A 21,305-nucleotide genomic window follows, 5' to 3' on the forward strand; every position below is an offset into this window, starting at 1 on the left:
TAACACCAATATTTAAAAAATGGGAGTGTTGGGTCTGCATTCAAAATATGCACAGAATCCGGCTACTTCTCCCCACCTGGGATCACCTTGAGCTGGCCTCCCCGTTCCCACCTTGTACCTGCGCTCTCTTCCACATGCGGCCAGAACAAACCTTTGAAAACCTGAGTCACAGCATGTCACTGCCCTGCCCCTCCCCCTCCAGTGGTTCCCAGTTCCACCAGATGCAAAAGACCTTTCAGTTGTTTACAATGTCCTACTGATTGATAGGCATGGCCTCCCTCCTTTATAACTTACACACACTCTCTCTCTCTCTCTCTCTCTCTGTGTGTCTCTGTCTCTGTCTCTCTCTCTCTCATTATTTCTCTTTCTATCCTACTGCTCTGACACTCACTCACTCACTCCACTCTCCCCACGCTGGCTTCCTTGCTGGTCCATGCACATACCAGGCAAGTTCCCACGTCAGGGCGTTTACAGTGACCCCCTCTGCCTGGGCCCCTCTCCCAGAGATGGCTGCCTGACCAGCTGCTGGCGTCTTTCAAGTCTTTGCTCAAATGTCACCACCGCCTCAGTGAAGCCTCACCCCAACTACCTTATTTAACACGACAACTCACCTCCTGCCCCTTACCTCCAACCCTCCTTGTTCTGCTCTGTATCTTTTCCCATAACACTTACCACCCTCTGGCTTACTGTAGGATTTACTCATTTATTCATTTTGTTTAACATCTGTCTTTCTCCACTAGAATGTAAGCTCCAAGAAGGCAGGATCTTTGTTTAGTTCAACATTGTTCAGTCTAGAACAATCTAGAACAACGCCTGACATGCAGCAGGCACTCCCTCATTATTTGTTGAATGAGTGAGTGAATGAATGAGAAGGAGAGACTAATGCTGACTGAGAGTTCTAGGCAGAATCATGAGGAAGAATCCTTTGAGGTGGCTGTTGAAGGATGGGCAGAGTTGGACCGTCGGGTTTTCTGGGGAAAGACATTCCAGATCAAAGGCATATTTTGAGCAAAGGCAGAAAAGTGGCAGAGCTCACCTGTGCTCCTGGAACGGCAAAGAGTCCCAAGTGACCGGTGCCGGGGGCCAGTGAGAGCAGTAAGGGTGGACAGGTGGACAGATAAACTAATGGATAGAAGAATAACGAAAGGGGACTCTGGGTGGAGTGAGGGAACAAATTACTAATCACTGTCCATGTTGAGAGGGCAGGCGAGTCGGGGGTTGGAATCTCAAACAAGCAGCATGCGTTGTCCCTTTAAGAAATCAGGGAGAGATTGTCCCTTTTAAGAAATCAGGAATGTGAATAGTGTTTGCTAATGAGATCTCATCTTTATATAGTACTTGACTGTTTTCAAAACATGGTCACACGTTTATTATGATGGAGGCTTCAGAACAACTATGTGAAGTTGGTATAATAGCTAATAGGCAGGTTTTTATTTACATGATTTGATCAACTTAAAGTTAATTGCATTTTACTGTATCAAGCCAGCGAAGTGATTCGTAGTTAGAAAGTGGAGAAGCGGCTTCCCACTGCCTTGGGTCTCATCACACTGTGTTTCTCCTTCTGCCAGTCTGCCTCTTTCATTCCCACGCAATCCTAAAGATGTCATGCTGGGATTTTTCACCAGGGTACAAGCTTCTTCCCATTTCCCCCATCATTGAAAGTAGCGGTTTCTTCTTTACCAGATCCATTTTTCTCTTTCCTCCGTTTCCATTTCACTTTATCTGGAATAATTATGAGAACGATGAACACATGTAGAAGGTGGGTGTGTTTTTACCTTGGCCTGTTCAGCATCCTTTCAGGCTTAGGCCGAGACGGTCTGACCCAGCACCTGACGTGCTCTAAAATTGTGTCTGTCTTTCGTGTGGTTCGTGGGTGGAAGGGCAGAGGAAGCATGTCCACGACTCCGTGTGAGTGTCTTCAGGCTTGCTTGTTGCTCGCTTTGGGAGTAAACCTGATCTTCTTAATTCCCCCAGATATTAGTAGGCAGGACGAGGCGGAGGGAGAACTCAGTGAAGGAGAACACTGGTATGGGAACTCTTCAGAGACGCCGTCGGAAGCATCCTATGGAGAAGTCCAGGAGAACTATAAGCTGTCCCTGGAGGACCGGATCCAGGAGCAGTCCACTTCCCCCGACACCTCCTTGGGAAGCGGGACCCCCAGCAGTCACACGTTGGAGCTGGTGGCCCTTGACGGTGAGGTCCTGCGAGACCCACTGCAGTGTCCGGATCACCTCTCCCCCGGCGTGTCTTCTTTGTGTGATGACGATCCCGTGGGCTCCACCAAGCCCTTGAGCAGCAACTTGAGGCGGCTGCTAGAGGCCGGGTCCCTCAAACTCGATGCCACGGCCACGGCCAACGGCAGGGTGGAGTCCCCTGTCAACGTCGGCTCGAATCTCTCCTTTTCCCCACCGTCCCACCATGCCCAACAGCTCAGCGTGCTGGCCAGGAAGTTGGCAGAGAAGCAGGAACAGAATGACCAATACACTCCAAGTAACCGTTTCATATGGAATCAAGGTAAGTGGTTGCCAAACTCAACCACCACCTGCGGCTTGTCCCCGGATTCAGCCATCCTCAAACTGAAAGCTGCAGCCAATGCTGTCCTGCAGGACAAATCGCTGACCAGGACGGAGGAGACCATGCGATTTGAGTCCTTTTCCTCCCCTTTCAGCTCCCAGTCTGCCAGCTCCACCTTGGCAGCTTTATCCAAGAAAGTCAGCGAGAGAAGCTTGACTCCTGGCCAGGAACACCCGCCCCCGGCCAGCTCTTTCCTTTCCCTGGCTTCCATGACCTCCTCGGCGGCCCTTCTGAAAGAGGTTGCAGCAAGGGCTGCCGGGACCCTTCTGGCTGAGAAATCATCACTGGTGCCTGAGGACCCTCTCCCGCCACCGCCTTCAGAGAAGAAGCAAGACAAAGTGACCCCGCCGCCACCTCCGCCACAATCCTTGGAATTATTGTTACTCCCAGTTCCTAAGGGAAGAGTGGCTAAACCCTCCAACTCAGGTATGGATGCTTTCATTTCCATCATCTTGTAAGTCTTTTTTTTTTTTTACCTGTCAGTTGCAATGTCTAATTCATTGCCTTCTTCACTTGGGTTCCCCATCGGATCTGAGGCAGGAAGAAAAAAGCAGGAATACTTTAAGTAAGCAGCCTAGGGGGTTCTTTCATGTATGTGTGACACAAAAAACTTCACCAATAGCTTTAGTTTTGAAAGGTAATGAATAATCTTAGAGACATACGGTACTCCTCCGTTGCATAGAAATGATTTTTTTTTTTTCTTACCAAGTTCAGGCTAGGTCCACACAAGATGTATTTAATAGGGGAAGATCAAAGCACCTTTGTCATGGAGTGCATGGCATCCCTGACAGAGGGGAGAAGAAAAACTCACTGCTTTTGAAACAGTTGACAAGAGAGAGCTTACCGTCCTACTGCCTCCATGACAAATGGACTTTTGTATCATCAGTAGCTATTCTGCCCTAATTTACCACACTGTATACTTTCATGTTAGTATTTATATTAATTTTTCGTGGAACGTAAGCCTTTACTTATCGTGTTCTTCCATAATATCTTGTCACACAAGAACTCTAAAGAGTATTGTCATTCAGATGTAATCAAAGCATTTCCTGCAAATGCTTTATTTTATTCCAGTCCAATCAGATTCTGAAGGAATGTGCATGTGGAAAATGTGAATCATGGGTTTTTCTTGTGGAGACGGTCTTTCCAAAGGAGAAGTGGCCGTTTTATAGAGCCTTGACATTCACAGTTATTCATCTGAGGGAGAAACTTAGTCACTTGAGTCCTCACAGTGGAAACATCATTTCTTGTACTGCTTTGTTTCTAAATTATGCCCATGGTAAGTACAGGGCCCCAGAGATGGATATATGGAGTTTCGGATGTCTCTTGAGGATATCCTGCCAGACTGGAACAGGAAGTGGGCCATGTGTGTCCTCATCAGTAGAAACGCTGCCATTGTGTGCGTCTAGCCAACTTTTGATTATTTGCAGCCATGTTGATGACAGGGGCTTAGAATGGCAAATAATTGACTGAACAATCACAGCTAACATCAGTTTGATGCATTTATGACAAATTTCCATTTAAATTGCTGAGTGAGCTATATGCACTCATTATAATTACTGGAAAACTTGTGTAAACAGCAGAACAGAACTAGGCAAATGGATATGTGGAACTTTTATGACTCTTTAAGTGATCCAAACTGCTCAGTCCAGGGTTTCTGAAGTGTCAGTAAAATCCTGGAATGTTGATCAATTCTGAGTTTCCCTACTCTTCACTTCTCACTCGCCATCTGGGGAAATAAAGAGAAAAATGGCTAAAATTAGGAAAAGGGGGACAAGCAGAGGGAGTGGGGTAATTTTGCAAGGGAATAAATCACTCCTGGTTTATAGAAATTTCATTTAGGGGTAGCAGCAGAAAGAGAGGTATGGCTATCTGTGTAAAAATGTCACTTTATAAGTATTCTCCATCTGGTTATTAAATAACTGCATTAATGATGTTTCTCCTGTAAATTCACCTGGACATTAGTTACTAGGAAAAGCTTACACAAATTTAGTAATAAACTTTAGTTGGCTAAAGGCTTGGAAAGAGGGAACTGATAAAACTGTCTCCTGACGGCAGACTCTAATGGCTTTGTCATTTTCAAGTGTCTTGGGTGTAACCAGCAATAGTTATGAAGTGTGATCTTTTCACTCAAGTGACTAGATGCACGTGAAGATGGAAGAAAGGTCATGAGCTTCCAGGGTGGGCGATAGACTGTTTGCCTGTTTCATTGTAGGATCTACACTCTAGGGATGAGATGTGCTCCCTTTTTGGTTTAAATGCACTTAATCCATGCCCATACCTCCACAGGCTTCTCAGCGGAATTGAATATGGAGATCTATACGAAATTGATTTTTTCTTTTTTCTTTACTGAATTTATTCTGTTGCTGAAACACTTAATATTTGAATCAATGAACATGTTCCAACTGAAAGAGGAGGGAAAAGAACTTCTCAGAATGGGGCTCTGCCACCCCTTTTGCTGATGGACAGGGACCTGTGTCCCCTGTTTTCCACACGCCTCTGTTCACAGTCCAAGACTTGGCAAAGTGGCTCCATTGACTGAGTGATTGCATTAAAAAACAAAACAAAACAAAACATTCATTTTGTAAAACTCACGCAAGAGAAAAGATCGCTGCAAAGAGAAACACGAGGGCTCTTGAAATGATCCCCTGTGTGTCCATGTGGGCGCATCCTAAATTCAAGTTATGTTTCTTTAAAACTTTTATTTATTAAACCATAGTTGCTTTACAATATTGTGTTAGTTTCAGGTGTACAGCTTCAGATTCTTTTCCATTATAGGTTATTACAAGATGTTGAATATAGTTCCCTGTGCTATACAGTAAATTCCTGTCGTTTATCTATTTTATATATAGTGATGTGTATCTATAAATCCTTTACTCCTAATTAATCCTTCCATTCCTTTCCCCTTTGGTAACCATAAGTTTGTTTTCTATGTCTGTGAGTCTATTTGTTTTGTAAATAAGTTAGATTCCACATATAAGCGATATCATGTGATACTTGTCTTTCTGTCTGACTTTCTTTACCTAGTATGATAATCTCTAGGTCCACCCATGTTGCTGCCAATGGCATTATTTCGTTCTTTTTAATGGCTGAGTAATATTCCATTGTGTGTGTGTGTGTGTGTGTGTGTGTGTGTGTGTGTGTGTGTGTATATATATATACATACACCACATCTTCTTTATCCATTCATCAGTTGATGGACATTTAGGTTGGTGGACAAGTTCTGTTCCTTATTGCATGGACTGGAAATAGGAGAGGGGGTGCCTCTGTGCACTTTTCACTTAAAGTGAATGTCATCGCCTCCCAGCATCCTAACTGGATTATGGGTTAAGAAGTTGATAGAATATCTGATTTTGTTATTTACTTTGTACCATGGAGAGATAATTTGGCTGGGGTCACTTGAATCACTGGTTTTTGAATCTGAGGAGTGGAAGGGAAGGTGGGTCTTCTCTGTCTGCCGCCTCCTCTCCCTTTCTCCACACGGTACTGTTGGTTTCAGGGCCACCTGGGGGCTGGATTTGGATGTGACTTGACTTTACCTAAAAAGCATTATGGGAATGCAGTGAGAGCTGTCACCCATGCTTCTAAACAGTTCTCGTGATTATTTTTTTCCTTTACTTCAGAAAGAAATCTTAGTTTAATTCAAAATAGGCAGGTGGACCGACTCCTCACAGCAGGGAAAGGGTTTCTGTTGCCTACTACTTAAATAAACAAATAATAACCACAGAAATAAGTTACACACCATTCCGATTTCAAGTGGGGCTTTACATTTTAAAGCTGTTTCTCAAAATTTGCAGAAAGGGCACATAAAGTTGATTCTGGAGTTACAAAGGGAGATGTGCTAGAAAAGCCAGTCCTGTCTTGAGTCATTTAGACACTAGCATTTCTTTGACCTTCTTTAGGTCAAGGGAAGTCCAAACCATGAAAAAAAGAAAGTGTCTTTTAGGTCTGCCCTTATTTGTCTTTTTTGAACAGGATTCGGTTGTTGCCAGGTCATGGTGTATTTAATTCCTTAAAGAGTCCACCACTCGATAGCCTTTCCCCCTGCAAGGAGAGGTGACACTGGAGGAGGAGGTTTCTTTCATGTGACCCTGTGCCCCGGCACATGTGACACTGCTCCTCTGAAAGGGGACACGATAGACAGAAGATCATGTCCATTTGCTCTAAAGATAAATGTCACACATTGACTCAATTCTCTTTGAAGCTACTGTTCTGTTGCAGCTCAGAACAAAATAAATGGTTTTTATTTTAAAGACAAAGTTTCTTGTAGAAGCCTGACAAGATTCCCAGGATGCCAGGCTCCTGGTTAAAAGAAATCATTAGGCGAGTTTCCGAGAGAGTGTCTCCAAAGCATCTTATTTTCCTGAGTAAAATTTAAATATGCTTAGAAGCAAGCTGGTCTCATATAGCTGAGAGCTAAGAATATTTCCTGGGTCAATAGATACGGTTTTCTGGCTGCTGTTTTTATCCCTGTTTATGAGATGTTATTAACATTATTGCAAAAGCAGAGAAAGTCCAGAAAGTCAGGTCACCTCTTCTGATACTCCCCTTAGGTCCATCGTTATTAGAGCCGTAATCTGGGGATGATGGCATAGAGGGACTTCCTTAGAAAATTCACTTTTTAATCAAGATTCAGAACTATCTGTCACCGATCTCACTTATATTTCCCCAGTGATTTAAACTTAGACTGCTTCAAGATATCAGACTTCTCTCTTAGTTTTACTGAATGCTTACCAGTTGTTAAAATATGCATCGATTATCTTGATGTCAGTAACAGCAGAAAGACCCAGTGACATCCATTGCCAACATAGGTTTTGTTTCCCTGAAATAGGAGTTGAGAGACATGCCCAAGAAATTCCATGGAAAGATGTTAAATCCATGTATATTGCTAGGAAGGAGGATGATGGCTCATCCTACGGAGATACGCACTAGTAGGTTAGTGGGCCTAGAGTGGGGACGGATGGTGCAGGGATTAAACACACCCAGGGCCACCTGGCGTCTTAAACTCCTTCGATGTGTATGGAAAGGTCTGTTTGCGGAAACGACCCACTTGCAAATTATCTTGCCACTTAGGATGTAACAAGGCAAAGTTTGATTTCAAAGCCTACAAAACAATTACATTTGTTTAAAAAATTACCTACCTTGAGTTACAGCGATTTAGTTAAAACCCTCCATGATTTTTTTTTTTTTTAACCCAATGAAGTTTTTATGTATAGACAATAGGGCAGAGCACCAACCGGACATGAAGAGATTGGCTGTCATCCCCACCCTTCCACTAATGAGCAGAGGGACCATACTAAGCATAAATCTCAGTTCAGTTTCCTCAACTGTACACTGAACTGCTCGGAATTTATCCTCCAAGACTGTTCCCCGCTTTAAAATTCCTTGCTCTTACTTTCTTTATTTGTCTATCAACTCAAAATAAAACTTTTTCTGTTTTTGAATGAAATATGTTGCTTCTTAAAATTCCCTGTCAAACCTTCTGCAAGATTGTCTCTCTGCCTTGGACAGATCCTGTCCATTGTAAATAGATGGCACATATCATTGTACTTTATTAATGAGGTAGTCACACTCCATGCATTGTTAACATTAGTTGCTCCATAATTCATTTTGAAAATAAGTGAGCTATGAGCATGTGAACATCTCTATAAGTATGTGATCATCATGGTTTATATACTCATTCTTTCAAGATGTGTATGGGCATACTCTGTGAAAAGCATGTGCTCTCGGGTTAACATACTTCCGCTGGGACTTACTGGCAGCTTCCTGGACCTTTTTCTTCCATTTCCAGCCCATGTTTCATTTTCTGATACTCTCTCGACCCAGCCCCTTCCACTTAAGTTCATTATGGCCCAACACACAATGACTGAATTGTACTTGGTCCCCAGCATTGTTTTGGATGCTAGAGACACTAGGTAAGGACTTCCAGCTCTGCCCTAGCCAGTTCCTGCCTCCACTCCCTTCTTCTTTTCTCCTTCCATCTTTTCCATCTTTCTGTTTCCCCTGCTGAGCTGAATTTGGCCATCAGAGTTCTGCACAGGCTGAGCTGGACCTCCCTGAATAGCACAGTGGATTGCTGCTGAATTTTACTTCCTCTTGGCTCCAGGAATAATCTGCCATGTTGGGCCAAGGCCTGAGCTACATATTTCTCATGTGATGTTAATTGCTTAAATTTACATCTGCTTGGGGGCTTCCCTGGTGGCGCAGTGGTTAAGAATCCGCCTGCCAATGCAGGGGACACGGGTTGGAGCCCTGGTCCGGGAAGATCCCACATGCCGCGGAGCAACTAAGCCCGTGTGCCACAACTACTGAGCCCTTGCACCACAACTACTGAAGCCCGTGAGCCCTAGAGCCTGTGCTCTGCAACAAGAGAAGCCATCGCATTGAGAAGCCCGCTCACTGCAACAAAGAGTAGCCCCCGCTCGCCACAACTAGAGATAGCCCGCGCGCAGCAACGAAGACCCAGCACAGCCAAAAATAAATTAATTAATTAAAAAAAATTTACATCTGCTGTGGTGGTAAGCGTTCTGCTTTGGAGGGAAGAGTTTATTGTCACTACTATTCTTACCATAGCTACTACAGATAGCCTCCATTTACTGCATGACAGGCCTTTTACATACATTTAGTATTGCTTTTTATTCCAATAATATTATTGCTTATAAAGAGAAAATGTTTTCTCCAAGGGAGCAAATTAGCAGCTATCCATCCCACCAGGTCTAGTAGCATTTGGTGGAATTTAGTTTTGTTTGCAGTGGTACTAACTAGTGGTGTATCTGGGGGAAGTTGTTCATCGGACAGTTGTGAACTAGGTAAAATTATGAACACTTCAATCCTGTCGCCTCGAGCATGTGTGGTTCATTCTGAGGAAGTGGTCCTATTTCCTTAGGCTCGAAATTTGAGTGAAATTTACAGCTATCCGTTCCTTGAAAATATTTTGGCATACAAAATAGACTCCATCCTTACTTCGCCTTTCTCTAAAGTAGTTAACAACATCGTATACGTGTGGAGGGCATCCTACTAAAATATGAATTTTTTTAATAAATAAAAATGCAAATATTACCAGGGGAAGTTACTGGCCAATTTTTAAACTCGATCTTTGTATTCTGGTTACTTTGATCATTGGCTTCTGTCTTCCTTTCCCGCAGCGATCAGTTAAAAATGTCAAACAGTTACAGTAGTGTAGCTATTTGACCACCTATCTTGCTGTTAGTTTCTCTTCAGTATGAGTATTTGAATTCTTTTTTCCCAGTCAATCCAAGGACACCCTAATTTGTGCACGATGCATATATATTTTGATATTAATTAAAGCTCAGGAAGCATAGCTCCCAAATAAAATATATTTATATGAAATATGAACATGCAGGGTTCAATGTAGTGTATGAAGTCTGTGATCCATTTGCTATGTCGAATAGGTGATTAGGGTAGGGGCTGGGAGGGCATCAGAAAAAATAGGAAGCCTATAGATCACATTAGGCAAAGCAAGTTGTCTGGGGGAAGCCAGCAGTGTTCCTCTTGTCAGTAAATGGCCTTTGATGGCCTTCCTATGATGTGCAAGGAAATCTCAGGTCAGTGGAGGACATCTCAGTTTTTCTCTCCTCTCCCAGACAATCGTGTAAAATTAGGCCATTTAGGGTTTAGACGGTAGGAAATACTTCCTGAAGATGGGAATTAGTGGAAGCCTACTTTGATGTTCTTACAACCCCAAGTAGACATCATCATCATTTTCCCCCCCTCTGGCTTATGACACTAATCTCACCTAGGGGCCTGATTCAGTCTTTTCTCTCAAATCTGTTGGTCAACATGTCATCTTTGTGATCAGGATATCAGAGTGGAGGGAATGACAATGCAGGATAGAAAATGAGAGGCCGAATTAGGGATAGGTCAGGAGAGGTCAGCAGAGGCAACCAACAACGAGACACAGCAGGAAAGCTCGTGTGGGTTTATAAAAAGCATGTTTATAGACCTCTGCAAAGTGTGCTTCTCCTAAAGTAAAAGGAAATCCTCAGTCCCCACCCCATCCCCCAATCAAAAAAAGGAAATACTTGTGATGGAACACATCACAAGGAGAATTTCCAGACTTGAAGGGTATATTTTCAGGTAGAGGATTCTCTTTCCAGGTGCTTGGTTGAGCTAACCAATATTGCTTACACCTGTAAAAACGGCATCTTGGGATGCCCCGACTTTATTCCAGAACTCTTCTGATTCCATCCATTTTAAGTGGCTCTTTGCATGTGGAGATTCAGTTGACTCCATGAATACATTATATGATTATTTTAAAGTTTACACTTGGGAATATTTCCTTTTAAAATTATGAAAGTAATGTGTATATTAAAAAATTCAAATGGTACAGACGAATATACAATGAAAACAAAAGTTTCCCGCCATGACCCCTTCCCTTTAATCCACAGTCCTTTCAAATGAACTGCTTAATGTTTTCCTGGGTACGCTTCTAGACAATTCTCATACAAATAAAATATCATTTTTAAAAAATAAGATATCATTTTTTTGTTTCATTTATTCATCCCATTCTTCCTATTCCCCTCTTTTTTTTCTTTTTGTGCTCAAGTATTTAAAAGCAAATCCCAGACCTCATATTCATTTGCTTGTAAATATTTACATATATATAAGGGCTTTAAAAACAAATAGCCTCGATAACTATTACAACATTTAAGAGGATCAACGATTGCTACATGATATTATGGAACACCCGGGCTATAATCAGTATTTTCTTAATTATCTCAAAAGTGTCTTTTTATAATGCTTTGTCCAAATCAGGAGCAAGATAAGCTTCACACCTTGCATTTGCTTTATATGTCTCTTAAGTGTCTTTTCATCTATAACCTCTTCCCTTCTTAAAATGCCGGTTACTTGTTGAAGAAACTGGGTCATCTGTCCTACAGAACGTCCCACATTCTGAATGTGTCTGATTCCATCCCTCTTGGTGTGTTTAACATTTCTAAAAAACAACCTGTATTTCCAGTAAATTTACTAGTTATGTCGAAGCTTGATTAAATATTTTGTAAGAATATTTCATAGATAGATTATCAGAGGGCACACAATGTCTGTCCCATTTTTAGTGCTGTTGAGATGAATGGTTTTAGGTGTTGTCAGCTTGATTCATCCTTTAGAAAGTCCCCTACCAACCTTTCACCTAATGGTCTGAGAAGCAATTGATTCCCATTTTTTAGAAAATAAAAATAGAATCTCCCTAGATACATAGTTTCAATTCTTGCTTTATCCACTAAGTGTAATAGCTTGGACATGTTTCTATATTAGCATCTATAGATCTAGTTCATTTTAAAAAATGGTTTCTCATGTTCTATTTCATGGGCGTATTACAACTTATTTAATCAGTTTGGAAATATTCCTGATTCCTCATGATTAAGAACAGACAGTTTGAGTCCTTAACTCTACTCGTTTTCCTATATCCCTAAATCGCAGAGGCTAGTGTGGCCCTGAGCAGTATAAGTTGATAGACTAGATGTGTAGCAACACAGTGTCACAATGGACACCCTCCCCTTGGGGGCTGGTGGAGGAGAGAGTGATCTCTGCTTTCCTTGGAGGAAGTAGTCGGTTTGTTGGATTTCCTGAAAAATGGAAGCATTGGCAGCTGCCCGGTTGTAGCTCTTCCCAAAGTGAGTGGTGGGGCCCAGTCTCTGTGCAGAGGAGGGCAGTGCATCTTAGTGGCCACCCGAGGGACAGAAATAAGAGGGTGACAACCCCTGACCTTAAGACCCCCTGATGGCCAAATTGGCAGCAGCATCTGCTGGAGCCGAAACTAAACAAGTCAGCAGTAGGAGCCTGAAATTTGTCTCCACTGGAGCTGGGCTTGTGAGGTTTATGACGGCTGTTTGGTTTTCACTGTGGTGTTGTTCTCCGTCCCATTTGACTTGTCTTTATTTCTTACCCTTCTCCAAGTTCAGGAATTCAGATGTGAACTTGAGTCTGGCAGTTTCCTTCAGGAAACAAAGGCTCTGAAGCCAGTCTTCTCTGGGCTGAGCTGGGACAGATGCCCTCCGAAGTGTGGGATGGCCTCTGGAAGCAGGGCTTTCCCCAGGCAGGTTGATCAGATTCTAAAAAAATGGAACCCAGATGGACGTAATGAGGTGAACGTGGGTTTCTACCTGAAGAAAAGCAGTAATAAAGCTTCCTCATAGATATAAAGTCTTGGAATGGCAAAAAACAAAACAAAACGAAGCAAAAACAAACAAACAAAAAAACCCAAAACCCCACAGAACCCCAAAACCCAAAAAACCCAAAATACCCCCAAAACCAAACAAAAAACCCCCTCAAGCCCCGCAGTTCCTTCTTAGTGTTCTTTATAGAGCAATGCATGTGAATTAGCGCTGGACGCAATGTGCCTGTTTGTTTTCCTTAATTTTCCTGTCTTTCTCCTTCTTCCAAGCTTCAGAAGAGGAAAGCGGAAAACCTTTCCAGTGCCCCATATGTGGTTTGGTTATAAAAAGGAAGAGTTACTGGAAGCGGCACATGGTGATTCACACGGGTTTAAAAAGCCATCAGTGTCCGCTCTGTCCATTCCGGTGTGCTCGCAAGGACAATCTCAAATCCCACATGAAGGTAAGCCACCTGCGGATGGGCCTCACGGAGAGGCAGGCACAGCCCGGCCCCTTGCACAAATCCATGCCCAGAGCTCCGTGTTGAAAGGTAGATTGCAATGCAAATGAAGCCCATTGCAAAGGATCTTGCAAAGGATTTCATTATAAGCGTCTTCAAGTCCATCCGACAACCCAGAACTTAAAGCAGAGAGCAGCTTCAGTATCCAAATAATATACGTAGTGTAGAACCATCCTTTCCTATCGGGAAGCAACAGCCTAACTGGCCTTGCACGGTGATGCATTTTGGGGCACTAGGAGGAAAAGTTGGGGAAGAGCAAGAAGCAGGGAAAGACGGGCTCAGGAAGGATTGCTGGACCTGCCCCCATTCCAGGAAGGAATGCCCTCTTCTGCTGTTGCTTTGCCGTCCAGCTTACACACCCAGAGACATCTTATAGGGAGCGTGAGGACATTGAAAGACACCTGGGCTTTAACTTTCACCCTGTGGGAGGCTTGAGGGCCACTCCTGACAAGACTGAGTCCCCTTGGGGCTGACAGTGTTTGAGTCGTCATAATTCCCGGGATCACACTTAGCAAACATCTAAAGACGTTGTTTTCAGTGTCCTATTAGGAGCAACTGGGGGGCTTGCGCCTGTAATGAGCATATAGGGAATTGACTAGACTATGTGTCACTCTTATGTGAGCTGGGGGGAAGCTTAGTCATCTAGCAGTCTTTTTAGCAGACCCTATTAATGCTAAGGAATGCAAAGAGGAAACCCAAGAGATCAAAAAAGCATGGCTTCTGAATTTGACAGGCTTGCCTTTAAATCTTATTGTATAACTTACTAGCTAAGTGGTGAGCAAATGAGTCTTTAGACTTAATTTTCTCATCTGTTAAGTGGGAATGATCTCATCTGTTAAGTGGGAATGATTATGTTCATCTGAAAGGGATATCATTAATATTTAAGGAGGTATTAGCAAAGTATCTGACACAGAAGTGTTCAGTGGTGGTTATTTCATTTCAATAGCTATTGTTGAACACCTTAATAATAATAATAACCATCATTTTCACTGATGTTTGCAATATTGTCTCACTGTTGACATTACTTATAAAGCGTTTACTTTCCTGCCGTAAGAGCATGTGTACATAATTGAGGTATTTGCTTTTTTCAAAATGTTGCAGTCTTATCCTTCTGAATAGATCAGTAATCACTGTTTAGAATTGTGGATCTAAAAATGTATGATCAGACAGAACCTCTACTGACTTTAGGAAATTGCTTGGAAAATTAAAAAAATAAATTAAAGCCATGATATAATTTGTTTTCTACCATTTGCCTTTGTCTCCAGGGAGTAGCAGGCCCTTCATTTTCAGAATCCATTTAACCAGGGGTTCTGGTTGGTTGAATTTTACTGAGCTGACTCAGTGTTTTACTTGCATCCCTCTCATCCTCTGTCAACTCTTCCCAGGGTAAAATCTTGTATTTTACACCTGCAAAGTGGATTTGATTAGCAGGATGAGCCTTCCAAAGAAATGCCTTTAAAACTAAAATTTGTTTTTGTTACCGTGTCCTACTCTGTGTTTAGAAATCAGTTCTGGCAAATTTAAAGCTTCAGTGAGCAGAAAACTTGCATCTGGCCTGACACCTTGTAAGCCTGTTTTCAGCTCAGGGTCACTTAAAACAACCTATTTATAAACCCATGGGAAAAAAACAAACAAACTGGGTTTTCAATAGCAAGAACTACTGACCCTGAAACTACAGGGAGATGAGTTGGGTGCCTTGATGATACAGACCGTCGGCCATGACAGCGTTGCAGATGAGAGCAGCCAGGGCTCTGTGGGTCGGGGGGTCTTAGAATGCTTTCAGAACAAATCAATAACCAGTACAATAAAGCAGTGGTGTGAAATGACTACTTTCTTCAAACTCATGGTGTCCTAACCTGTTGAGCTTTTGAGGAGGGGAGTGTGAGAGGGGCTTATGCAAGTTTAATTTCATCAGATGGTGTCCGCTTTCTTTTCTGTTCTCCACCTCACTTATGGGCCCGTGTTTCTTGCTTTGATCAAAGAATTCATGATTTAATTTTGATGAGGCATACTTTCATTTTGGTAGATTTTGAAAACATAGTCTACAGAGAAACATAATAGCTGTGGCCTTAGGAATACATATTCTTTGCTCTGTGCACCAGAGGCTACGAGATGGATAGATTTTCTAAAACAAGTCCTACCTCAGAAGTAGGGGCAGTATAGCCTATAGATTAGGATCTCAAACTGTGTGGTAAAAAAAAAAACACCTCAGTTAGAATCTCGGTTCCATGACTTTCAGTAGCTGCGGAGCTTTGGGTGAATCATTTAACCTCTCCAAGGCTCCGTTTCCGCTCGTGGAGATAATAATCATACGATCTATCTCACGGACTTGTTATAAGGGTTAAATGAGATAACGGATACAAAGCACTTAATATGATGCCCAGCATGGAGAAACACTCAATAAATGCAGCTACTGTAGTAATTATTATCCGAAAGCCATCTGAATATATATTTACATTTAGAAATAAATCGATGACATGGCATGAAAGAATTACTCTAAATTTTATTGCTTTTCTCTCTTCATGACATAGCTTTCGTGTTGAGAATTTAGAAAAGCTGATAAAAAGAATCTGAAACTGGCCCTTAATCCCATCACGCAGAAATAACCATTATCATCCTAATCTGTATCCTTCTATATTGATTACATAAAGCTACCTAAGGAAGAACGGGATTCTACTTTATTTGTTCAACAACTACAGTACTTACTGGGTTCAGGCCCTGTACAATTTTCTGAAAGCCTGCCTTTCCTCCTCCATATATCACGCAAATGTTTTTATGGCTTGCTGCGGAAGGAGCTTGTAAATGCCTCCAGCTTCCTCGGGGTTATCTTAGATTTCCATTAAGTCTTTTACAACTTTCCTGGATGAGCGAGCGTACAGGAATTAAATGCGGAATTCATAAGCTAAAATTGAACAGAGAAGGTGAGGAGGGCTGAGATCGGGAACATGGGTGAAGAAACGGCAAGAAATAGGCAAGGGTCAGGGCGCCGACTTTTTCTAGTCTCAGGCCTGCCAGCTAAGGAGCTGACTCCTAGGTAAGCCCCCTCCCGGCCTGCCTTGTCCCCTCAGTGAGGTGGAGATGTTTCCCGAAGTGTCCTCGTGTTTGTCCAGCTGCTACCAGGAGGTAGACCCAGTGATGCAGTAGCCCTTATACTTCCCACCTCTTGGGGTGGTGACAGGCTCTCTCTGTGAAGGATGACCTGCAGAAAGCAGCTCTCTATGGGACCTGGAAAGAATGACACGCTTTAGTCAAGTGTTTCTTGACAGTAGCCGACCAAGAGGGGATTTTAAGCTGATGTCGGGCTAAAGAGAGTACAGATGATCCCTTTCTGTCGAGAGAGCAGGGGAGAGCCTTCCCTCCAAGGCCAAATGCGAGCTCTCGCCCCTCCGGGAAGGTCTAGCTCTAATAAAATTCTAAGTGTGACCGTCAACACTTCATCCACTGTTTTTCTTTTCAACGGTCACTCATTTTTCTGCCACTAAATACAGCCAGACCAGTATCGGGTGGAAGAGGAACCGCATACAGGACTTGGGCACAGACGCTTTTGAATCCAGGGCTCCCTGTTTGATTTTAGAACATGGGCTCTGTCCTTTTCCTTTTTCCAGAAGCTGCTTCCGGAGCTTCTGTTCTTGGATTAGCTCCTGTCCTCTCCCGGGGCAATAGATGTCAGGACACTCCTGAAATGGAATCTGCCCCACCGCACTGCTCCCAGGGACGCCAGAAGCTTTCAGCCTCATGACCTTTGCCACCTGGTTCCGGGGCGAGCTGTGGCTGGCACCTGTCAGGGTCCCCTGGGGCTGTGACCTGAGGCCCCCCCCCAAGGTGCTTGCTCCTGTGTGAACTGGTTGGAGGAGAGGGTGGGGAATCTTCCCGATTCTGTGAGTGAGAAAGTAAATGAATTGCTCCGCTCCAGAGTGAAGTCCCTTTGTTGAGAAAGAACAGAGACAGTTAACAGCTGGTGACCAAGACTGTGTGTCCCCCCATTCCAGCCCCTCCCGAGGTTGCAGAGGGGAAGCCTTTTAATGAGCACGGCTTTGCTGTAACTGAATTTAAGTGTATACGGTTATTTCTGTGGAGAAATTCAGGCTTTGGGGGACCCAGAATCTCTTCTGTTGTTTTTTTCAAAAAGCCACAGTGGGGTGCTGTAGCGACAGGATCTCACCATTAACTTTTAATTTCTTTGCTTTTGTTGGTCACTCAACATTATTTAAAAGTATGTTTTGGCTGGTGAATAATGCTTTTGGATTGCACTCAGAACGCATAAACGGCTGTAGTAAAACTTGCACTCTTGGAAAGGAAGCCCGCGCAGAGGGGCCAGGTGGCCCAGTGGATTAAGGAATCTTTAACCTTTAACCTTCCTTAGACCTGGATTCAAATCCTGCCTAGATCACCGCTCAAAGATGAGAGGTCGGTTTGACTTGGGTTTTGAATTCCAACCACTCGTGTGTCCAAAATCACACAACTCCCCAAATCTCTTGGCCCAAATCTCCACCATTGACAGTTTCTACTCAAGGGAGGGCCAGTCCTGAAATAGCAGGGTGGAGCAGGTCAGCCCTGAAGTGCATTGGCAGAGGTGAATGGGGAAGTTACAAGCTTATGAGCACCTGCCAGCTCGGGCCAATGCAATGATTTCCTCACTTTTTCAAGCACTAAATTTGATTGTGACAGGAAGTAAAGAAAAGGTTTCTAGCCATTTTTACAGGTACTGTGCAGGCAAGGCTGGAACTGTGTTTAAAAGTCTGCATTCTTTCATTGCAGACAGAACCACGTTTGGAAACACTGGTTCCATCTTGCTGAGACAGCTTGGTGGGCATCAACCCCTGGTTTTTGTCCCCCTCTGCTTCCTTTATATGTCATTTTGCTCTAGCCACGTGCTTTGGGGTCTCAGTTTCTCTGTCTATGAAATGGGAATACCCTGGAGGCATTATTTTCCACATTCTTAATTACCTGGAGAAGCATTTTTGAAAATGGAAATTATGTTTGCAAAACGTAACTAATTCTCTGGGTGGTAATAATTGGGTCCCTGCAGTGTATTTATATTACTTGACAGGTTACCTCTATTGACCCCCAACTAGTAAGTATGTAAGTTCAAATCGTGCTGGGTTTATAATGTTTTCTCTGAAGACATCAACCGAGATGGGATGACTAGAATATTAGGAGGATTCTACCCCAGACGGCCTCCATTGGCAGACAGCATCCTCAGTCGTGAGTATGGCTTTACTAATGGATTCTTAACCTGCGTGGACCTGCTTTGTGTTTAGGGATGGCCCTCACGACCTGAAGCACATAATGAAGTGCTCCTCTAGCGATGAGATTCCCTGGGCCGGCCCTTTGTACCGTGAGGAAATTGTTGCTGAGTAGCGCGGATGTACAGCAGGGCGTTTTGCATCAGCACACAGTGGCTAGCTCACTCTTCTTGCTTCTCCGCCAGGTTCATCAGCACCAGGACCGGGGAGAGACCTTTCAGTGCCAGCTCTGCCCTTTCACTTCCTCCCGTCACTTCAGCCTGAAACTCCACATGCGTTGCCATCAGCACTTCCTGAGGACAGAAGCCAAGGTGAAGGAGGAGATCCCAGACCCCGATGTCAAGGGATCTCCCCACCTCAGTGACAGTGCCTGCCTGGGGCAGCAAAGGGAAGGAGGAGGGACAGAGCTAGTGGGGACCATGATGACGTCCAGCACTCCAGAGAGGACTAGCCAGGGTGGGGCTGGCGTCTCGCCTTTGCTGGTGAAGGAGGAGCCCAAGGAAGATAATGGCCTGCCAACCTCCTTTACTCTGAATGCTACCGACAGGCCGGCCAACCACACGAAGCTGAGAGAGCCCTCCGAGTATGCAGCCAACAGTGCGTCCGCATTGTTCAGCCAGGACATCTCTGTTAAGATGGCGTCTGATTTTCTCATGAAGCTGTCAGGTACTTGAAGAGGGTTGTCCTCTCTCTCTCTCTCTTCTCTATCCCTCTACCAGTATTCTCATCTATAGAATGAGCTGGTAGGACTAAGTGATTTCAAGGTCGCTTGAGATTCCAGTTGTCTGCACGCTCATACATTTTCTCCTTGAGACTTGTTTTTTGCAGTCCTTTGGAAGTAGGCATGGCTGTGGTTTGGGTCTAAAAACAACAGGGATTGTTGATTTCTTTCTGGTTTTCCCCCTTTATGAGTTCTTGTTGTGGGGGACAGGCCACAGCGTGAGCCAGGTTGGTGACAGTTCTTTGTGTGACCTTGAGTCATTTTAACTTGTCTCTCCGTTGGGTTCTTTAAAGTGCTTGTACGGGTCATCTCGCGTTGTGTTATTCAAGTTCTTTATTGCCTTGATTTAAAAGATTTTTAAAGGACATGTACACAGAGACTACTATTAGGAATTATAGAGTTTTAAAATTTGAGCAACTGATAAAATTATCTTTAAATTTTGTTTTCTCTAATGGAAAGTTTTTTTATCGTGGTAAAATATACCTAACATGAAATGTATCATTTGAACCATCTTTAAGTATACAGTTCTTTGGCATTAAGTACATTCACATTGCTGTGTAATCATCACCACCATCCATCTCTGGAACTTTTTCATCCTCCCAAACTGAAACCTTGCACCCATTAACCAAGAATTCCCCATTCCACCCTCCCCTCTGCCCCTGGTAACCATTATTCTATTTTCTGTCTCTATGAACATAAGTACTCCAGGTACCTCATGTAAAGTGTAAAGTGTAATTAAAAAAAAAAATTTTTTTTTAAACATTCTTTTGCAACTGCCCCAGTGCCTTTTAGAAAAAAGATGGAGTATGTTTTCAAAACTTATTACTAATTGATATCGCTTTCACCATCAGATTATGCATGATGTTTCTTTTAGTTTTTTTCTTTTTTTTCCCCTCAATTCCTTAAGTTGTGGAGTTGAATGAGGGGGTGTAGAGATGCTGAGGGAGCGCTGTTTTTCCTGACGTTTTGGAATGAGAAAACATGTTGTGGGTCTGTGCTGCTACTCATTATATTTTTTAATGTCTGATTTTAAATTTTAAAAGAGATGTGGAGGGTGGGGAAAGGTCGGCTGAGAATTGGTTCTATCTTTCAGTGAAGATGGCAGTCCCCAGGATGATTTCCAAATGCCATTTCAGCTCTTTGGAGATTGACAATACCCTTTTAAATGGAGAATAATTGGTCACCACCTTCCTTTAAATGGACTGTGAGTTGCATTTCACTAAATGTCATCGCCAGGTGAATTCGAGGTTCTGCTTCACTCTGAAGTCCCTTTGCTCAGTGACACTTCAGTCAGGTCTTCTGGAATGTCCCCACCACCCCAGGTCTTTGCCCCTCAGGAGTGCACAGCGCTGGTTGGGAGAAATGAGGAAAGGCAGGGGATGGAAATGAGGCACCGCAGAAAGAACTGAGATGGAAATGTTACAGGGAGGCATCCCACCCTGCAAGATGAGTGAGCTCGTCCTACACCAGAAATGATCGGGTGTCAGAAATTCAACCGTGGCAGTGAAGAACGGTCTTCCCTTGTCTTCTCCTCTTGTATCCCAACCGAGGGGGACGTGTGATCTTTGAGACTCTGCTTTTTGTATTTAAACATTTTTGAAAACGTGGGGGAAATTCAGGCTTCTGGTTTTCCTTTCGCTGCTGATCCTTTAGTTTTCACTTCTGGGAGATCTCTGGTTCCTCTTTGATGGTCTCTCCCACCAATGTCAGAGCAAAAAGGGCTCCTTTTCTGGGCTCTTCTAGCACTTTCCCAAGGAATGCAATAGCATATTCACTTAGCATAGCTTAGAAACAAACGGGGGACATTTCCTTACTTAGCAGACAGGGGAAACTCAGGATGGGGTTAGTAACTCTTAGGAAGAGGGTACTCCCTTTACTCCAGGACTCCAGAAAGTTTTTAATCCTGAGGAAGGTGAGTGGGGGTGGAGGAAGGTTTGATGGGACACAATTCCTGCTGAGCTCAGCTGTGAGTGCCCGGCGTCAGGCTGTAATTAGCCCCAGACCCAGTCTCAGGGAGCACAAGATAAGGCCTGTGGCTTCTGGGAGCCAGGCTTGCAGACAGGAAAAACACAAGAGGAGAAGCCAGTCGGTAGGTTGGGGTGAAAAACTGTGCACCCAGGCCTTATACTGTG

General features: G+C 43.6%; 1 protein-coding gene across 7 annotated transcripts in view; it reads left to right on the forward strand.

The window, feature by feature from the left end:
- ZNF827 (zinc finger protein 827) overlaps positions 1 to 21,305 on the forward strand; it is a 180,576-nt gene that overhangs the window by 35,438 nt on the left and 123,833 nt on the right. For 5 of the 7 annotated variants that reach the window (XM_067736745.1, XM_067736748.1, XM_067736751.1 and 2 more), the window contains exons 2-4: positions 1,975 to 3,000; positions 12,977 to 13,149; positions 18,638 to 19,118. In XM_067736745.1, the coding sequence (XP_067592846.1) occupies positions 1,975 to 3,000; positions 12,977 to 13,149; positions 18,638 to 19,118 (1,680 nt within the window). Of the gene's footprint in view, positions 1 to 1,974; positions 3,001 to 3,745; positions 3,851 to 12,976; positions 13,150 to 18,637; positions 19,119 to 21,305 lie in introns of those variants that run through there. The other 2 variants (XM_067736747.1, XM_067736752.1) reach the window with 2 other exon arrangements.

This window comes from Pseudorca crassidens, chromosome 4, assembly GCF_039906515.1.
Source record: "Pseudorca crassidens isolate mPseCra1 chromosome 4, mPseCra1.hap1, whole genome shotgun sequence".
Taxonomy (NCBI): domain Eukaryota; kingdom Metazoa; phylum Chordata; class Mammalia; order Artiodactyla; family Delphinidae; genus Pseudorca; species Pseudorca crassidens.